The sequence below is a fragment of the Echeneis naucrates genome, chromosome 20 (assembly GCF_900963305.1).
Source record: "Echeneis naucrates chromosome 20, fEcheNa1.1, whole genome shotgun sequence".
In the NCBI taxonomy this organism is placed as follows: Eukaryota; Metazoa; Chordata; class Actinopteri; order Carangiformes; family Echeneidae; genus Echeneis; species Echeneis naucrates.
In genome coordinates, this window is record NC_042530.1 from 376,026 (window position 1) to 396,415 (window position 20,390).

The window sequence follows — 20,390 nt, forward strand, 5'->3', positions numbered from 1 at the left end:
TCCCGGTCTCCCTGTCTCCTTGTCTCCCTGTCTCCCTCTCCCTGTCTCCCTGTCTCCCGGTCTCCCTGTCTCCCTGTCTCCCGGTCTCCCTGTCTCCCTGTCTCCCTGTCTCCCTGTCTCCTTGTCTCCCGGTCTCCTGTCTCCCTGTCTCCCTGTCTCCTTGTCTCCCGGTCTCCCTGTCTCCCTGTCTCCCTGTCTCCCGGTCTCCCTGTCTCCCTGTCTCCCTGTCTCCCGGTCTCCCTGTCTCCCTGTCTCCCTGTCTCCCTGTCTCCCGGTCTCCCTGTCTCCCGGTCTCCCTGTCTCCCTGTCTCCCGGTCTCCCGGTCTCCCTGTCTCCCGGTCTCCCGGTCTCCCTGTCTCCCTGTCTCCTTGTCTCCTGGTCTCCCGGTCTCCCTGTCTCCCTGTCTCCCTGTCTCCTTGTCTCCCGGTCTCCTGTCTCCCGGTCTCCCGGTCTCCTGTCTCCCGGTCTCCCTGTCTCCTTGTCTCCCTGTCTCCCTGTCTCCTTGTCTCCCGGTCTCCCTGTCTCCCTTGTCTCCCTGTCTCCTGTCTCCCTGTCTCCCTGTCTCCCTGTCTCCTTGTCCCCGGTCCTTGTCTCCCGGTCTCCCCTGTCTCCTTGTCTCCGGTCTCCTGTCTCCTGTCTCCCGGTCTCCCTGTCTTCCTGTCTCCTGTCTCCCGGTCTCCCTGTCTCCCGGTCTCCCTGTCTCCCTGTCTCCCTGTCTCCCTGTCTCCCGGTCTCCCTGTCTCCCTGTCTCCCGGTCTCCCTTGTCTCCCGGTCTCCTTTTCTCCCGGTCTCCTTTTCTCCCGGTCTCCCTGTCTCCTTGTCTTCTTGTCTCCCTGTCTCCCTGTCTCCCTGTCTCCTTGTCTCCCGGTCTCCTTGTCTCCCGGTCTCCCTGTCTCCTTGTCTCCCGGTCTCCCTGTCTCCCTGTCTCCCTGTCTCCCTGTCTCCCTGTCTCCCTGTCTCCTTGTCTCCCGGTCTCCTTGTCTCCCGGTCTCCTGTCTCCTTGTCTCCCGGTCTCCCTGTCTCCCGGTCTCCCTGTCTCCCTGTCTCCTTGTCTCCCGGTCTCCTTGTCTTCCGGTCTCCCTGTCTTCTTGTCTCCCAGTCTGACCCCTGCAGGGTCACACTGGACGATCTGACGTTAGTTATGAGGTCGATTTGAATGTCTTAAAGAAATTAGACTAAAAAACGTGGGCGCAGACTTCAGCGGCATCACAAACCTTTTAGATCCAGAGTCAGTGTTTGTGTCCAACCTGCGGTCCGGACCCCGACAGAGGGTCGTCAGGGGATAATAAACCTCCTGAGCTCACAGGTCCCCACAGCCAGCAGGGGGCCCCTGACTGAAATAAACTTCTACATTCAAAGCAGACGTAATTCAAACAGTCACATTTGAACATTTTCTTTCAGCTGTATGTGGAGAAAACGCTGACGGCAGATTTGAACACAGTGAAGGAAATGTAATATTTATGTCTGTGAATTATTAAAATCAATGAAACAAATAAAAGCACTTCATGAGTCAACAGTTTGAAGGCTGAGAACAGAGGAGGAGGTGGATCTAATCTGCCCCCAGATCACAGGAAGTCTCCTTCAAATCAAAATCTGGCAGCAGAGTCTGGTTTTCAAAATAAGACTGACCCAGGTGGACTCTGTCAGGGGGCTGAGCCGGATCAGGAGGTGTGGAGGGAGGAGGGACCTTCGGCTGAATCTCACTGAGTCCAGCAACTCCGACAGACCGACTCCGTCCTGCTCATGGAGTCTCCGGCCGTCCTCCGTCCGCTCCGACCGACCTCCATCTGAGTCAGCCGCCGACATGAGCTGCTTCTCGGCGGCGCTGCTGCTGCTGCTGCTCGGCCGCTGCTGCTGCACCAGCCCCGGCAGGAGAGGTAGGTCCGGGTCCGGTTTGGTTTCATGGCCACAGACAGACATGTTGACTAATAAACTCCATGAAGTTAGTTCACAGAGACTGAAGTTATTATTATCACAGCCAGTTCAAACAAGAGAAGTCAGAAGGTGTGAAACTGTAAATCTGTACTTTAATAAAGAGCCATAAAACTGCTGATTATCAGGACCATTTCAGTTTGACTGATACATTTACATTCAAACTGCAGAATAGGTCAAGTTTAGGAGAAAACTGCAGTCTAACGTCATTAATCTTCTTATTAAAGGTCAATGTGTTTCATGTCTTCAGACTGAATCAGGACGTCTGATATTTTTTAGATTCTAATCACTTTTCATGGCTGCTGTTTAATATGGTTTAAACAGCAGCCACTTAATGTAATGAACCTCTAAAGTGGCTCTTCTGTATGATTGGAGTTCTCACTTCTTGTAAACTGTTTCTGATATCTGATCGGCTTTCAATCCTGAATGATATCTTGCTTAACTGGCTGCATGAAAAAACAAAACGCAGGCCTGCCAGGCATTATGGGAACTGTGAGTGAATCATGAGCGCTGAGCGTATCTCAGACCAATCAGACGGTTCAGCCAAATAAGAGTTTTGTCTCCTGAAAGAAGGAAAGAACAAATAACTGAATGAATGAGGAGAAAACGCCGAGCACAGCTCTTCAGACTGTTATCTGTGTGTGTCTGTGTGTGTCTGTGTGTCTCAGTTGTACGTGAAAACAGCTGACTACACGCTCTTATTGTCTCGACAACAATTTGATTATGTTGAACATTTTTTAATGGCTAAGTGTGTTTGCATGGGTTTCCTTGTTCTGAATAGACTTTTGTGTCATATTGTTGTGTTGTGGATTTGTGTTGCTGCACTGTTGTGCTCAGACAGAGTGACAGACTGAGCGCCTTCAGGTTCGATTCCCACCTGAAAATCCACCTCTGTCTCTGTGGTTTGAAAAGGTCCTCTTGGCCTTAAGGAGGCTGGCTGGTTCCTCCAGACCTCAGACGAGCTCCTGGAGCTCTTTGGGTTCAAAAGACTCTTCAAAAAGTCTTAAAGGGCTTTAAGTGTGCTGTAGAAGTTCTCAAAGAGTTTCTGGTCCTACCTGAAGGGGTCGTTGTGTGCAGAGTTCTTTGAGGAAATTCTAGACCTCGTCGAAGAGGGTCAAGTGGCGCTAAACGTTTTGAGTGACCTAAGAAGCTCCTGCAGAAGCCCTGGAGCTCTTTGAGGATCCCGAAGGAACTGAAGTGGTTGTAAAAGAGGATCCAGAGGTGGATTTTGATTTTTGAAGAGGTTGTCAAACCGAAGTTTGGAGGTTTCTAGATTTCTTTGAGGAGGTCAGAGGAGCCTCAGGTGTTTGTTAGAGGTCTGAAAATTGTCCCGTTGTCCTTGAGGACATTTCCAGAGTTCTCTGATGTGAGTTCAGGTGATCATGGAGGTTCAAACGTTTTATATTTGAGCTTCAGCAACAGCAAAAGAGGAAAAACTGACTGTTGTGACTGCCGAGAAGACGAAGACCTTCAGTCTGCCAACACAAACTGTGTGTCTGTGTGTTTGAGCCTTGCTCCCACTGAATTTGAATTTTCAGGAAGACCTTGGCAGCTTGTGTGTTTGTGTTTGTGTCTCTGTGTGTTTGTTCCTTTGGAAGCATTTAACTGAAACCTTACACTGAAAATAAAGACGCCAGTGCAGCCTTGTGGTAACTATGGAAACAGTATTAGCATGCTGACCGGAAACAGAAACAACAATCAGTCAGATTCAAAACACACAAAAGTCATCAGAGCGCTGCAGGGTGGTCAGGGGCTCTATGCTTGTGTGTCTTTGTGTAGTATCTGTGCAGTTTGTCGTTGGTCAGATCCAGCAGGAACCAGCTGCTCCTGGTTCTGGCCCCACACGGTTTCCGATCCATGTCAGGGTTTGGACTGAAGTCAGTCTCGGGTGACCTTCACCTGATCAGCAGCAGCAGGTGAACTCTGCTGGAGAAGCTGCAGTGACACTAAAGCCTTGTCGCTGCAGGCGTGGCCTGTGGAGCGCCGTGGCAGCGGTGCACTCTGGGGGATTTTCAGGGCTGGAATGTTAAGAATTTCAATAATGAAGCTCAGAAACTGTGAGCAGGATCACACAGGCGTCTCACTCTACCTGTTTCTCTCTACTGTAACGTCGGAGACAAGAACAAACTGTCAGCCGCTTGGACCAAATTGGGTCCCAGGAGGTCAAAGGTCGCACCAAGCTGGATTTTCAGCTGGAGACACTTTTTTTACACATGAGGCTAACAGCCCTTCTGCCTCTTTGTCTCCAGAGAGACAGAAAGTCAAAAATTTCACAGAATACATAAAGAAAATGTTCCTGCTCCTTCCCAGGTCCCTCAGACCTGGAGCTCCACAGGGCTCAGACCTGGGCTCTCTGCTGGTGTCATTTAATGAAGTAACACCTGTTGATTGTGATGTGTAGCTGGAGAAACCACCTGAAAAACGGATTGTTTCAGAGCCACATTCAGTCTTTTTTTATTTTTCATCCCTTCATGTTTTCCATTTGTAAAACTCTCCTCATCTTCAGACCCATCTGATTCTGTCTGCTCAGTTCAGACTCTGTTCTCTGGAATCAGAATACAGGAACTAACTACAAACACACTCTGAATGTTTCCTTCTTCTCCAAAGAAAAGTTCCTCTCATGTGTTTGGGCTGTTTCTGTCTTTATCTGATCAGGAGTTCTGCTCAGTAATGATGAAAAATCAGCTCCAAATATCTGACTGTCTTTATTCTGGAACATTCAACATACAGAACTACATCAGAATTCATTAATGTGATGACAGCAGTCAAACTTCCTGCTGGGCATCCACCAATCAGATGACTCTGGTCGTTATAGGTGTGGTCAGAGCAGCCAATCACAGCAGAGCTCAAAACAGCAAACTCTGGAAAGGTACAGAGCTTATCTGCAGTGTTGATCAGCAGCAGATCATCAACACATCAAACGTTAGAGACTCAAGTTGTTCTGGAATTTTCCTCCAACAGAAACAGAAAAGCTGCTTCGGTCAGAGACATGTAGAGTCTCGCTGTGACCTGCTAACACTGTAACACTGCTGCAGGCAGGACACACAGAGAAACACACACACACACACTGACTTGTGCAGACAAACTGCGGATTAGTGTTTGATTGTGAGTCTGTTTGTTCAGCTCAGTTCATGTGTCAGAAGAAATCGACCAATCACCATCCAGATGTCTACACACCTGGTCCACGAACCAATTAGGACCAAGGAGATGATTGTGCTGAGTCAGTCAGTGTCTCTCTGTTGATCCTGGATCTGGACACTGATCCTGATCCTGGATCGGAGCTCAAACCTGCTGAGTGAGAACCAGGACAAGTCTCAGCTGCCTGAGACATTCCTGACCTGTGTGTGTGCAGGACAACATTTCATTTGTCTTCAGAGTCTGAGTCTCATTTCAGACCTCAGAGGACCAGGTCCTGCTGTACCCCCCCGTGCTGCGTTTAAGTGTTTTCCTGTCGATAAATCCCTCCCCTCAGTTGGGGTCAGTGTTAGAGAGCGGGCGGATGATAAAACGCTCTCATTGATTGACTGTTCGGCGGCGAGGCAGCGGTGCCTCAGGGAAGGTCACTGCAGGTCAAATGCTCTCACCATTGATTTCCATTTGTACTTTTAAACTGCATTGATTTGAATCAGTCACATCTGTTAACATCTGGTTGAAGAGCTTTGATCGGCAGTCAGTAAACATCGCGCACACACGGTGCAAACACACTGGTCAGCTGTACAGGTACATCACAGCTGAGGCCTCACTGAGCTCAATGACAAACTCACAAGTTCGAGATTCCAACTCATTCAGTTTCAAAGTTTCAGGTTTAGTCTCCTCCATCAGCTGATCTGTCTGATCTGAAACTGATCAGCTCTGGATCAGTCTGACTCTCTGACTCCTTCTGTGTGTTTATCCGTCCGTTCTGATCCTCCATCTTTGATAGTGACGTCTGGAGTCACGTCTCTACGTCGGGCGCTCCTATTGGCTCCGGTGGGTGATGTCACAGCCAATCAGAGCGTCTCTGGATCAGTCCTGGATGTTTCTGAGTTTATTGTGTTGACAGAATAAAGACAATCAGATATTCAGAGCTGATCTTTCATCATTAATGAGCAGAACTCCTGATCAGATAAAGAGAGAAACAACCCAAACACATGAGAGGAACTTTTCTTTGGAGAATTTGAGGAGAGGTTTTTTTTTTTTTTAATGAATTGATTTGGCTGTGAGAGGCTCAGATCGGTAAATAAAAGAGCAGCGGTTTGTTGAGTTGTCTTTGTTTCTTGGTGGTTGAAGGTCACTCTCCATCTCCTCTGTGTTCTCCTCCTCCCATCTTTAATCCTTTATGGATCCGTGACGTCTCTGACTGTTCTTTCATTCAGCATCAGCTGCTTTGCTGAGGCTCTAGTAAATAAAGATGAAAAGAAGAGAAAAGAAAGCAGAGCTGTTCCAAAGAAAAGAGAAAGGAAGAATGACAGGGCATCTCTTCAGAAACACACCACCCACCGTTCAGTCCGACTCACTGCGTCAGAGACAGGTTAGTGGTTCAGGTCCAGGACCAGAAGAAACCGGGTCTGATGCTTTTTTACAGACATCAACATCCATTCATGGCTCTAATGTCAGAGTCCGTGTGGAGGCTCCGCCCCTTTGATTTACTGATCACTGGGGATAAATTCATCGATCAGGCCGCTGCCTGAGCGGAGTGACCGCAGCGACCGACACCAAACCAAACAACCTTCAACTGTCACAAAAGGACAAAAAACAAGCGACTTGGTTCCAACTAAAGAGAAGCTAAGTGCAGCTAATGCCCAACTGTGGCTAACAATTCCCCTCTGTGTTTCCCATGATGCTTTTCAGAGGAGACAGGACTCAGATGATTTATCGGACAGAATCAGAATGTAATAAGAGTATAATTAATTTGTTAAGCCAATCACAAGCACCCCCGCCGAGGGTCAGGTGATCAGGGTCAACAACATGATGACACAGTGACAGTTATTATGATGAAAAGTGCAAACAGCAGCTCCATCCATTACAGCTAATTCAACACACACATTCCTCTGAGAGAGTCCTGAAAAACATGAATGTTGCAATAAGAGAGAAGAGGTGTGTGTGTGTGTGTGTGTTATCTCTCCCTCTGAGCTTTGATTGGTTGATTGGATGACTGATGTCAGCAAAATAATAATAAAAAAAATTCCTTCTGTCACAAACTGATTTGTGTTCATTAATCTACTGTGTTGTGTGTCTGTGGTTGTATATGTGAGTGAAAGACAGAATGTGAGTCTGGTGGTGAAGCTTCAGTTCAACCTCACAAAGGTCACTTCCTGTAGGTTTTTCTCAGTAAAGGTCTCTTAATTACAGGAAGTGTTGGGTGCTTTTATTGTGTAATCTGTAATACAAACATGAGCCAGTTGTGAGTCTGTGTGCATTTGTTAAACCTTGAATAAAGGCTGAACCCAGATAACACAGATAGTTTGACCCTGAGCGGCGGAACAATTTGTCTCCAAACACACACACACACACACGCACGCGCACACACACGCACACATACAGCTGGTGCTGGATAGCAAATTTTTCACTAAACAAAAAATTAAAAAGCCTTTCCTTCCTTTCCTAGCTCCTCCCTTTGCTGACTCAGCAGAGCGGAGATTTGTCCGATCCAGTTTCTTCATGTTCGTGCTGTTGACCTGATTCATGTCTGAGCTTCAGCTTCAGTGACACTGACTGCCGCACCACACATGGATCCATCCGCTGCTGAAAATAGTCCCCATCCAAGTCCACGCTTCTTCCTGACAGAAGCAGATTAGAGAGGATAAAGGTCTGCAGACGTAGAGTCCAGGTCCAGATCTAACTCAACATCACAGTTTATTCAAAGTTTAATAAACATCTGTCAAGTCAAACTACATCACATTATCTTTGGCCAACACACACACACAGTGTGTTGTTTGTTTAGGAACAGGTCTGATCTGTCAGTGTTTCTTGGATGATGTAATTTTCTGTTGAAATGCACATGAAAGGTTAGTGTGTTAGCGTGTGTGTGTGTGTGTGTGTGTGATGTAAGCTGAGCCTCTGCAGTCATCTCTTTCAGGTTAACAGATGGACACAAACAGATGTTTGTTGATCAATAACTGAGCTGATTATCTGGCTGATCAGTGACATCATCATGAGCTGAGACAGTTGATCAAATGTGAAGAAAAAACATGTTTCAAACTACTTCCTGTTTCCCTCCCATAAAGCCTGGGTTGGCATTTTTCCACTCTGACCTAACCTTCACAGTCACCATGGCAACAAAGCCTTCGCTAAACCTGATCAAAACTTAACCAGATCGCTGTCGCGTCACGAAACTGGTTCGTCCAGCATCTGTGATGAGTCTCAAAGACAAACAGGAGACAACAGAAAGGATGTAGTGAGGACAGGGGGGAATAAATACTGAGAGGGGAGGAGGAAGGAAGAGAGGAGACCACAGGGAGGAAGAGTGGGAGGACGCTGCCCTTTTTTTCCATCACAGCGATGAAACGCCTCATTGAAAGTGTGCGTGTGTGTCCAGATCCTCCCTGAGGCTCCGGCCAACGGGCGGCTCCCAAAGTCAGAAATCAGCCAATCATCAGTTTGTTGTCTTTATGGACAGCTGGAAGTCCAAACGTCTGGTGTGAGGTTATTCGGCAGCCTCTGAGCCACATGATCTCCCTTTAAATGGTGTGAGGAGGAAGAACCTGCAGGACAGGTGAGACACACCTGCAGGCTGTTGGTGATGATGCAAACTTTAAAAGGTGTCACATTTAAGATCCTGGAAATGAGATGGAAGTGTAGTTCAGGTTCTGCAGGAAGTTTGGATTGTGAGCTGGCAGCTCTCATTCTTTATGGGGGAAACAGCTTCTCTGGAACGGCGTCCGTCCTTCCAGCTCCTCCCTCGATGTTTCTCTAAATACTTTACAGGTTTCACAGGATGAGCTCAGATCCAGAGACCAGATCTGCACTCAGGTTTAGGGAGGGCCTGGACAGGAATATTTCCATCTGCCTCCGGTTTTAAAAAGATATTTCCACTCTAACCAGTCACATGCTTCCATTTTATAAACTAATTGGTAAAACTAGAACAGAACAATAAAGCCCCCATTTTCCTCCTCAGAGTCATCAGTGACCTGTCGCTGTTCCAGGAGATCCCGGTCTGGAATGTTTGTGGCTGTTTTGTGATGAACTTCAATGTGGGACTGAAAAATCTGAACCTTTTTTCAAACTGCGCATTAAATAAGTTCAATGGAAAGAGAAACCAAAAACATTTAAAGTTTATTGAAAGCAAATAAAGCAAAACCGTCTTTTCTGCCCATCAGTGTGTCAGGGGACGAGCAACCAGCTGACGTTGTTGGGGACTCGGGAGAATCATTACGACATCATGGTGAGGATGTTCTCCAACTGCACCGTGGTCCTGGAGAACCTGGAGATCACCTTCACTCTGGAGCACCACGACCTGTCCTTCCTCCAGGTCCGCTGATTTTCATTCTGTTTCATTCTGCAGTCAGTCTTCAAATTAATATTACTATTAATATTATTAGGCGTAGTTAGTGTGTCAACATTGTTTTAGGTCATTTAAGTCGCCGGGCTCGTTCAAAGACGTCTCGTCCATCTGTCCATCCCAACATGAAGAGGACAGTAGGGACACGTGTTCCTAAACAAACCCAGTTTATGTTGATCCTGGTGCCGACCACATCATCTCCGAATATCAGGGAGGGAATCCTGAGGCCTCTGAACCGGACACACTGCTTTCAGGGGACAAGTCGAGGCCACAGCCAGTGATGAATCAGAAATCTGTCCAAAGAACCAAAATATCTGAGCCCAGTCTGCTGTGCTGCAGATATCAAAGCGAAGTGCTTTCCTTGTGTTGCATTTGTGTTTGCTCCGAAATCCGTGAACTGCCCCTCCAAATACCAAACAACTGTCTTCAGAAAGATCAACACTTTGAAAAGACTCATGTTGGTTTTGTCACAAAGGTCAGAGCGCCCTTCGTCACATCAACAGTTCAGAGCTGCCGCCACTCAAAGCTGAGCAAACAGAGGAACCTTTTAAAATCAACCATGTTTTCTCATAAAAGCATGAACCTGTTTGTCCCATCACCTTTTCTGCTCTCGACAAATCAGATGATAGATCTGTAATCCAATCAGAACTTAAAATGACCTGAAGAGGGTTGATACATAAATTGGTGAGAAAGAAAACGTCGGCAGATTCTTTAAGATAACGAATCTGTTTCCAGTCCATACAGGAAGTCAGCGGCTACGTTCTGATCGCCATGAACGAGGTGGCGACCATCCCGCTGGTCAATCTGAAGCTGATCCGAGGCCAAAACCTCTACGAAGGCCGCTACGCTCTGCTGGTGATGTCCAACTACAACAGGAACCTTTCGTCTCCAACACTGAACTACACCAGCGGGCTGAGACAGCTGCAGCTCAGCAGTCTGACCGGTGAGCGCGCACACACACGCACACACACACTGTACATTCAGCTGGTGGGTAGTTCAGGGACCATTAAAAGTGTGGAACTCCTAGTAAACACACAGATCTGTGAGTAGTTCAGGGGCTTCAGGGTTTATCAGCTCTGTGTAACAAAACCAGCACAGCAGCCAATTAAAACCAGGATCAGATTCCACTGTGATGTCATCATCAGTCACCCAGCTGCTGCTTTCAACCTCAAGTTTGTACTTCACTTGTCGGCCCTAACCCTCTTCTGATTGGGTGGTAGTCTGTCAGTCACAAAGTAGCCCCGCCCCCTAACCCCTCCCCTCTAAATGAACATCATGTTGTATTTCAGACCATAAATTCATCAGGAAAATGTTTACTGAAGAGGAGGAGGAGGGACATTTTCCCATAGACTTCATTACAGTCTAACTCCACTATAACCAGTGGAGTCGCCCCCTGATGGTCAGTAGATACAATGAACGTTTAAGACTTTTCAACCAGAGTCCAGGTTTTAACTCAGAAGCATCTTGGCCTGAAACGGGCTGCTGAACAGAGTGCAGCTCTGTGCTGCAGACCCGTGGTTCTCAAAGTGTGGTCCAAGGACCTGGAGGGGTCCGTGAGGAGACTAAAAGGGGAGAGGTGTGTTTCCTGAATCCTTCCGGTTCTTCACTGTTTTCTGCTGAGCAGCAGGGGTGGCACACCGAGTGTGCTGTGACCGCACCCACACTGAACCAGTGCTGGTTCTCTGCAGGGATGAACAGCAGACAGGACCAGACGTGTCTGCTGGAAGTCCTCCTGGTTCACTCAGAGGACCTGGACCTTTTCAGGGTTCCTCTTTGAAAACAGATTCGAACTTTTCTTATTTAATGAACCGCATGGCTGAGGATTAACAAGTCAAAATGTTTATGTCTCTGTCATCTTCCTCACAGAGGTTCTGATTGGAGGGTTGAAGGTTACCCACAATCCTTTGCTGTGTAACATTGAGACCATCCAGTGGGGGGACATCATGGACAAAACCAAGGACCCCAGCATGTTTTTCAGGATGGACACATTTGCCCGTAAATGTAGGTGAAGAGTCAGAGCTACATCTTTGATTTTCCTCTTCAGCTGTGACTTTTAATGTGTGTGTCTGTGTGTGTGTGTCCAGGTGAGAAGTGTGACCCGGGGTGTGTTAACGGTTCATGTTGGGCAGCTGGACCGGATCACTGCCAGAAATGTAAACACAAACTTTATGTGTCTGTTTCTTAGCAAGTGAACTCCTGAATGAAGAATACTCTTGGTGTGTTGTATTATGAACATGTGAGTGTGTGTCTGTTGTGTGTCCAGTCACGAAGCTCCAGTGTGCCGACCAGTGCAGCAGGAGGTGTCGGGGTCCAAAACCGGCAGACTGCTGTAATGAACACTGTGCTGCCGGCTGCACCGGACCACGAGCCACCGACTGTCTGGTCAGTCTCACTCGGCCCGACCCGGACGGGATCTGGTTCTGGTTTTTCCCCCTCAGGTGGAGCCAGATTCTGTGGATCCTGTAAAATGATTCATTTATCACCAGAAGACAGAGCTGATGGTCAAACTCACAAAGTTCCAACTGCATTCATTTAGAATCTGTAGGTCTCTTCTCGGTCTGGACCTGCTCTCTGTGTAAAGTGCCTCCATGTAACTTTGTTATAATTTGGCTCTATACAAATAAATCTCATTTGATTTGAATGGAAGACGGACTGGAGGTCGACTCACGATTGAAACGGAACTGATTTCTTCTGGTAAATAAACTCAATCTGTCCCGCCTTCCACAGGCCTGCAAGGACTTTAACGATGACGGGACGTGTAAAGGTGGTTGTCCTCCTCTGAAGCTGTACAACAGCAAAAACCATCAAGTGGTCGACAACCCCAATGCCAAGTACACCTACGGAGCGATGTGCGTCAAAGCCTGTCCACGTACGACCTTTGAACCCTTTCCCAATTTATTCCACATCAGGGTTTGCTGATGGTCTTCTCCTCTGTTGGATTTGTGGGTGTTTTCTGGTGGAGGAGTCGTCATTCCATTAAATTGAATGTTGTGTGTCTGTGCAGATAACTACGTGGTGACGGGCGGCTCCTGTGTACGAACCTGCAGCCCCGGAACGTATGAAGTGGAGATGAACGGCGTCCAAGTCTGTAAAGAGTGTGATGGACCCTGTCCCAAAGGTAGGGAGGCCTACAGAGACGGGGACGGGGGGCGGGGCTACAGCGGTAACCTGACTATGTTTTTCCTGCAGCCTGTTTGGGAATCAGCCGCCTCAACAACGTCATGGCCGTCAACGCCTCCAACATCGAATCCTTCAGGAACTGCACCATAATCAATGGGGACATCTCGCTTATCGAGACCTCCTTCACTGGGTGAGACGCCGCTGTGATGACTTATTTTCATCAGAGCTTCCTGATCAGCAGTAAAAGAAAAGTCACATGATCTCTGAATAGATTCATTGCCCGTATTTGAATGTGAGCCTTGTTTTGATTGGCTGTTCCAGGGATGCGCACTACAAGATCCCACCCATGGATCCGGCGAAGCTGGAGTACTTCAGGACGGTGAAGGAAATCACGGGTAGGTCAAAGGTCACACTGATGGTGGTGGGGTCAGTGGACGAGGCCTGGGATGAAGCCTGTACCTGTGCTGGTCCTGCAGGGTTCCTGCTGATCCAGTCCTGGCCAGAGAGCCTGACGTCTCTGTCGGTGTTCGAGAACCTTGAAATCATCAGAGGAAGAACGACGAGTTTGTGAGTCTTAGTGACACTCAACGACTTTTCAGAATCAGAGATGATGAGATAATCCAGCAGGTTGCACTGGACCTTTAACATCGACCTTTGACCTGAACCATCACTTTGACGTTGCTAAATTTTGTCTAAAGTCTTGTCATGCTCTTCAGTCCCTACAGTTTGGTGGTGGTGAAGGCGAAGCACCTCCGCTGGCTCGGCCTGCGCTCTCTGAAGGAGGTGAGTGCTGGGAGGGTGATGTTGAGGAACAACCCTCAGCTCTGCTACACCCAAACCGACCAATGGAGCGGCCTGTTCCGATCCAGCGACCAGAGCATCAACATACGCGACAACGCTCCGCCTGACGTCTGCGGTGAGTCTCTGGATGTGAGGGGACGTCCCTGAAGTCGGCCGAGTCAGGAAATCAACACTTCCCTTGTCTGTCTGACAGAACAACAGAACCGGACCTGTGATGAGCAGTGCACCGACAGAGGCTGCTGGGGGCCGGGTCCCACCATGTGTGTCTCCTGCCGCCACTTTGAGCGCCGTGGACGCTGTGTGGCGGTTTGTAACCTGTTGCAGGGGTGAGCTGAAAGATAAAACAGTGGAGGACGTGAATCGTCCTCGCTGCTCTCTGCTCGTTCAGAGAGGGAAGGAACAGATTTCAGATCCAGTCGCTGGTGTGAATTTTTACCTCAGTGTGAGATTGTATCAATCAAAGGTCAAAGTCAGTTCCTCCTTAAATCCAATGTGAGTTCATTGGGACTTTGACCTTTGACCCCCAAACTCAAGCCAAGTTAATGTTTGTTATAAATCTGAAGTTCCAGTGGCTGATCTGGGAGGTTTGTCCTCTGTGGTTCTTTCTGCAGTGAACCCAGAGAGTTGGAGGTGAAAAGAAGCTGTGTGGAGTGTCACCCAGAGTGTCAGCTGAAGACCGGGACCCCGACCTGCCACGGACCGGTCAGTCCAGCTGGATAAAATACAAAAATGTTTTATCAGAATTCATGTAAAAATAATATTTCCCACCTCCAGGGTCCAGACCAGTGTTTCCAGTGCGCCCATGTTAAAGACGGCCCTCACTGCGTGCTGCGTTGCCCCCACGGCGTGCTGGGAGACAAAGACATGCTGATCTGGAAATACCCCGACAGCTTGGGCCAGTGCCAGTCCTGCCACCAGAACTGCACCCAGGGGTGAGGGGCTTTTACGGGCTGTCTGCAGAGCGGAGCCTCCGCTCTGACATAAATACAGCAAACTGACTCACCTGTTGTCTGTCTGCAGGTGTTCCGGTCCTGGACTGTCTGGATGCATCGGGTATGATGGGACATTCCTCTCAGAGGACTGACCATGATGTCACATTAAATCTAAACACTGTCCTGACCACCCTGAGCTTTGTGTGTCCTCACAGTGCCGTCACTCACTCCTTGTTGGCCGCGGCCGTGGTTGGTGGTCTCCTGTTTGCTGTCATCATGTCATTAGTCATCTTTGTGTTACTACGGCGACAACGAATCAGGAGGAAGAGGACGCTACGGAGGCTGCTGCAGGAAAGAGAGGTGAGAGTGCGGCGTTGTTTTTGATCAGAATTCAGTCCATACAGTCCGTCCAGCTGTCTGATCGTCCATCCATCCTGTGATCAGCTGGTGGAGCCGCTGACACCCAGCGGTGAAGCTCCAAACCAGGCGCTGCTAAGGATCCTGAAGGAGACGGAGTTTAAGAAGATCAGGGTCCTGGGCTCCGGGGCCTTCGGGACCGTCTACAAGGTAACAACACTTGTTTCAGGCGGGACTTCACGCTTCAGTGGTCTTAGAGAATTATGTGCATAATTAGTTTTTGTGTGTTCAGGGTCTGTGGATCCCTGAAGGGGAGAGCGTGAAGATCCCAGTGGCCATCAAAGTTCTCCGAGAGGCCACGTCACCTAAAGCCAACCAAGAAATCCTGGATGTAAGACGCAATCAGTAACTACTGCTTCTCATCATCGGTCAAGTCATTAACCTGAATCAGTTTAATATCAAAGAACACAAACCTGCACAGGCTGCTGACAGATTTCTAGGTTCCTCTTCTCTGGACTTCCTTCGGTCAAGGTCGACATTTTGTGTGTGTGTGTGCACAGGAAGCGTATGTCATGGCGAGCGTGGATCACCCTCACGTGTGTCGCCTGCTGGGAATCTGCTTGACGTCATCAGTCCAGCTGGTGACTCAGCTGATGCCGTACGGCTGCCTGCTGGACTACGTCCGACACCACAGAGACCACGTTGGGGCCCAGTGGCTGCTGAACTGGTGTGTCCAGATCGCCAAGGTGAGCCCAGAGAGTCTGTCTTTAAACCAGATGAGCCTCAGCGCAGCCAGAGATTAGAGCGCTGTCTGTGTGTTCACACTCTGCTAATCTGCTAATCCCCATTCTAAGTCTCTTCTGGATCTTTAAGTGCTGGGAAAATCTCAGACAGCAAGGTCATAAGCTCAGCTCTGCTGGTGTAGTCCATCTGAACAGGATTAGGCCCAGACCCGGCTCCCCCAGCTGCGATGAGAAAGGAGATTATTTTACACTCAATTTCACTTTTCACAGGAACAACTGAGCCTGGCTTCTCCTCCGTCACACGATTTCCACAACAGGAAGTTCTCTCACGGTTCTTTCCATGTAGAGCAGGTCTGAACCTTATCGTTATAAAATTAGTGTCAGAAACCGACAATTCTGCATACTAAGAACAAAAATGTCTCAGGAAGAAGCTTTTAGATGGTACAGAGGAGGCCGAATAAAACATAAGACAACAAACATGGCATCACTAATGACATCACCAACAGTGAGTGTGTTTTTTCTTGTTTTCCTGATGAGAGGAATGATGAGGAACACTTCCAGCCTCTGGGGAGAGGCAGGAAACAGCACAAGGCAGAACAATTAGAAGAAATAAAGACATAAATCTGTGTGATCAGGGGATGAGCTACCTGGAGGATCGCCACCTGGTGCATCGAGACCTGGCAGCCAGGAACGTCCTGGTGAAAGCTCCAAACCACATCAAGATCACTGACTTCGGCCTCGCCAAACTGCTGACGGCCAGCGAGAAGGAATACCACGCTGACGGAGGGAAGGTGTGTGTTCACTGCTGTGTTACTGACAGTTTCCAGATTAATCTCAAAAGAAAACCAGTTTGTACCTCGCTGCTCTCTGTAGGTTCCCATTAAGTGGATGGCATTGGAGTCCATCCTCCAGTGGACGTACACACATCAGAGTGACGTCTGGAGTTACGGTAGGTCGTTTCCTCACCTCAGTTTGTTGTTTCCTTAAATTCATCCAAACCAAATCAGAAACTCAGCTACAGATTAAACTGTGTGAAGTCGTCCTTTAAGGCCGCCGCTCTTCTGACCGCGTGGACTTCCTGCTCTGTGGTCTCCAGGTGTGACCGTCTGGGAGCTCATGACGTTCGGCTCCAAGCCGTATGACGGTATCCCGGCCAGCGACATTGCCTCGGTGCTGGAGAGGGGGGAGCGGCTCCCCCAGCCCCCCATCTGCACCATCGATGTCTACATGATCATGGTCAAGTGTAAGAGCGGAGTTACTGCAGTTCATCAGGACGGAACAAGAACGGCAAACAATCGGCCAGAGTTGGCCAGATGATTCCCACAATAACTTCCTCCCTCCCTCACTTCCTCCCTTCCTCTCTTCCTCCCTTCCTTTCTTCCTCCCTTCCTCCCTTCCTTTCTTCCTCTCTTCCTCCCTTCCTTTCTTCCTCCCTTCCTCCCTTCCTCTTTTTCTCCCTTCCTTTCTTCCTCCTTTCCTCCCTTCCTCTCTTCCTCCCTTCCTTTATTCCTCTCTTCCTCCCTTCCTTTCTTCCTCCCTTCCTCCCTTCCTTTCTTCCTCCGTTCCTTTCTTCCTCCTTTCCTTCCTTCCTCTCTTCCTCCCTTCCTTTCTTCCTCCCTTCCTCCCTTCCTTTATTCCTCTCTTCCTCCCTTCCTCCCTTCCTTTCTTCCTCCGTTCCTTTCTTCCTCCTTTCCTTCCTTCCTCTCTTTCTCCCTTCCTTTCTTCCTCCTTTCCTCCCTTCCTCTCTTCCTCCCTTCCTTTCTTCCTCCCTTCCTCCCTTCCTTTATTCCTCTCTTCCTCCCTTCCTTTCTTCCTCCCTTCCTTTCTTCCTCCTTTCCTTCCTTCCTCTCTTCCTCCCTTCCTTTCTTCCTCCCTTCCTTTCTTCCTCCCTTCCTCTCTTCCTCCCTTCCTCCCTTCCTCCCTTCCTCTCTTCTTCCCTTCCTCCCTTCCTCCCTTCCTCCCTTCCTCTCTTCTTCCCTTCCTCCCTTACTCCCTTCCTCCCTTCCTTTCTTCCTCCCTTCCTTTCTTCCTCCCTTCCTCTCTTCCTCCCTTCCTCCCATCCTCCCTTCCTCTCTTCTTCCCTTCCTCCTTTCCTCCCTTCCTCTCTTCTTCCCTTCCTCCTTTCCTCCCTTCCTCCCTTCCTCTCTTCTTCCCTTCCTCCTTTCCTCCCTTCCTCCCTTCCTCTCCCATCAGGTTGGATGATCGAGCCGTCCAGTCGTCCATGCTTCAGAGAGCTGATTGCAGAGTTTTCCCAAATGGCCAGAGACCCGTCCAGATATCTGGTCATCCAGGTAAACCAATCAGGTTTTTAGTCATCAAGCTGTTGATTTTATAATTTTGTGTTTCTGTGGGTGAAACTGAATCTGGGTATTTCACTGCAGGGTGACCCTCCCAATCCGTCAGACAGCCGGTTCTACTCTCGCCTGCTGAGCTCGGATGAGACAGAGGGCGTTGTCGACGCTGAAGAATACCTGCTACCTAACAAAGGCCTGGGTAACCATGACAACCATCCCTGCAACGCCACGGTACCTACACACACACACCTGACCGAACACGGTTTTCCTGGTCCAACTAGACAGTAGATGCTGACTCGGACTGCTGGATGAATGGATGAATGGAACTGTACTGTAGCTTTTCTCATGATGCTCTTTCATCAGAACGAAGATCCAGTCAGAGAGAACAGCATCGCTCTACGATACATCACCGACCCAACTCACAACACGCCAGATAAACTGAGCTTCAGCGGCCACGGTAACGTCTGCCTGAAATAATACTCCATGTGATGAACGCAGCAGGAAAAACAAATGGGAAAGAAGCCGAACATTTAACTCCCTCAGGATGATCTGAGTGGAAATGAATTTCCGTTAATCAAAGAAGAAGATTTAATGTCATGATTAAATAAAAGCTGTAAAAATAAGATAAATGATAATTTCCTTCTTCATAAGACTGAATGAGAAACTGTTTTCTAACTGCATCAGTGATTTTCCTCTTTTGTCCTCCAGAGTACGTGAACCAGAGTCCGAGTGAGACCAGCAGCAGGTGTTCTGACGTGAACCCCAACTACGAGGACCTGAGCCTGAGCTGGGCCGCTGCCTCGCTTTCCCTCCCGCAGAGGGATCTGAAACCCCCCAGCCAAGTTCCCAAGGGGCCAGAGTACCTGAACACTGCCCAAAACTCACATCCCGTTAGCATCAGCGACAGTCTGGACAACCCAGACTACCAGGCGGACTTCCTGCCCCTGGCTGCCACCACTTCTTTAGCCAGTAACAGCGTGTTCCTCCCAGCGGCGGAGAACCTGGAGTACCTGGGCCTGGGCGGCGTTCTGCATGCACCTGCCCGCTAGAGGACGCTGCAGGACAGAGCCGAGGCTTCTTCCGGCTCTTCATTTCCATTCAGACTGGAATTCTTCAGTAAACTAACTGACTCATCACATTCTGCTGCACTAGAACCGAACCTGCATGTTGGATGTTACTCAGCGGCACTTAGGAGGCTCAGAGCCAGACTCTTTCACAAACAGGACATTTCCTTCAACCAAACTAACCCTAACCCTAACCCGCAACTGACTTTAAAGGTTCATACACCTGATGGACAAAACATTTATCCCCGTGTTGTTCGTCTTCGCATCCTTCCCGTCCTTTGCTTGAATAAGTCTGCTGACACTAAAATAGAAGTGTGATGATAAAGGAGCAGAAATGGAAGCACTGTCCTGTGATGATCCTTCCATGATAATAAAACAGGTGACTCGGTGTCACAGTTTAGATCAGAGTATTAAAACATTGCTGTGGGGTCACAGCGGCGCCCCCAGCTGGTGCCAGGGAAGCTCTGCAGCGCGTCTTCAAGACTGTCTCACTAGATCTCAGTCAAAGTCAATGTCACCAGTTCAATCACAAAAACAAAGGTAGATTAGTGAAAATCTTCTGTTATTATGACTTGAAACGCTCAAATTAAGCTGAATTGTTCTGTTTTGTTTTAATGTGTAGCAGTTTGATGAATTTTTCTGAGCTATCAAAATGTTCTTGGTGTTTTTTTTTATGAATGAGCCAAACCTGATTTACTGTTTCTGGGCATGTCACTGTTTTTCACTGCTGTAAATGAAAATGTACGGAAGCTGAGAGGGAACCGATTATTCTGCTGCAGAAAAATCTACTCATTATCTCAACATATCAACTAAAAGACTAAAGTGAAGGTTGTCTCTGCTGCCAGAGAAAAATCTAATGAGTGAAACAATTACATTCCATGCTGAACACAATTTCTTCTAGTCTGCCAAATAAACAGCTAACAGTTGATGCTAATGTTAGCTAACTGGTCCAAGGATCATCATTATTACAGCAGACAGGTCTGGGTGTAAACGTCAAATGATGTTATAAAATCAGAATAATGTTAAGAACGTAACATAAACACAAATAAAAGGCTTCGTTTTCTTGAAAATATGAGCTAAGTTGAAATGTTGACCTGATGAGCTTCGAATGTAAATAATTAATGTTGACACCACTCAGCTTCTACAGAACGACACAAATGTTTGTAAATGTTTTTATTGTGTAGCATTTTTGCTTAAATGGTTGTTAAATGTGAAATGATTTGTGGAGAGCTTGTGCTGTGTTTGTTTACAGGGTACAGCTGACCTGCCAGCGAAGCGTCCATTTTACAGTTTGACATCGAATGAAGATTAAAACTTCAAACTTTGATGCTCAGCGAGAAAATTACATTTTGGCAGGTTTTCCTCAACAAGCAGCTGAGAACACGGAACTGATTTTTACCCACTTTGTGAAAATATAAAAATAAAGAAAATTTGTTCCTAAATTTAGCTTTTAGCTCTTTCATTTAGTTCTTTTCGATCGTGACAATCCAGTCACAGAGGTCGCCATCCAATCTGCTCCACAGGTGGAGTATAGATAATAGAAACGGGTAGTTAGTTTTTGTAAAGCAGATTTCATCTCATTTGAACAGGACAGTGTTTAACAAACTGCAGTTAATCAAACTGAGCAAAGAACAGACGCCAAAGGTCAGAGGTCAGCGTTTCACAGT

General features: G+C 48.0%; 1 protein-coding gene across 2 annotated transcripts; it reads left to right on the forward strand.

The window, feature by feature from the left end:
- Nucleotides 1-1,644: 1,644 nt before the first annotated feature.
- On the forward strand, nucleotides 1,645-20,159 carry LOC115060674 (melanoma receptor tyrosine-protein kinase-like). Of its 2 annotated transcripts, XM_029528678.1 has the most exons (27): nucleotides 1,645-1,877; nucleotides 9,231-9,382; nucleotides 10,148-10,355; nucleotides 11,279-11,413; nucleotides 11,497-11,565; nucleotides 11,676-11,794; nucleotides 12,140-12,281; nucleotides 12,417-12,530; nucleotides 12,602-12,722; nucleotides 12,854-12,927; nucleotides 13,009-13,099; nucleotides 13,249-13,448; nucleotides 13,527-13,659; nucleotides 13,945-14,035; nucleotides 14,108-14,265; nucleotides 14,354-14,386; nucleotides 14,481-14,625; nucleotides 14,710-14,832; nucleotides 14,915-15,013; nucleotides 15,183-15,368; nucleotides 16,001-16,156; nucleotides 16,239-16,314; nucleotides 16,462-16,608; nucleotides 17,559-17,656; nucleotides 17,747-17,890; nucleotides 18,023-18,116; nucleotides 18,368-20,159. In XM_029528678.1, exons 1-27 carry the CDS (start codon nucleotides 1,805-1,807, stop codon nucleotides 18,706-18,708), a joined length of 3,522 nt encoding a protein of 1,173 aa, XP_029384538.1. In that variant the 5' UTR covers nucleotides 1,645-1,804; the 3' UTR covers nucleotides 18,709-20,159. The 2 variants fall into 2 exon arrangements, with proteins under 2 accessions (XP_029384538.1, XP_029384539.1); XM_029528679.1 differs by lacking the exon at nucleotides 9,231-9,382 and having other exon boundaries at nucleotides 1,646-1,877.
- Nucleotides 20,160-20,390: the final 231 nt, after the last annotated feature.

What these genes read in the sequence shown, in the direction of transcription:
- LOC115060674 (XM_029528678.1), top strand. Translation starts at nt 1,805, where the DNA reads ATGAGCTGCTTCTCGGCGGCGCTGCTGCTGCTGCTGCTCGGCCGCTGC. An exon ending in ACCGGATCACTGCCAGAAAT is followed by an intron (nt 11,566 to 11,675) that starts GTAAACACAAAC and finishes TTGTGTGTCCAG; the next exon opens with TCACGAAGCTCCAGTGTGCC. An exon ending in ATCGAGACCTCCTTCACTGG is followed by an intron (nt 12,723 to 12,853) that starts GTGAGACGCCGC and finishes TGGCTGTTCCAG; the next exon opens with GGATGCGCACTACAAGATCC.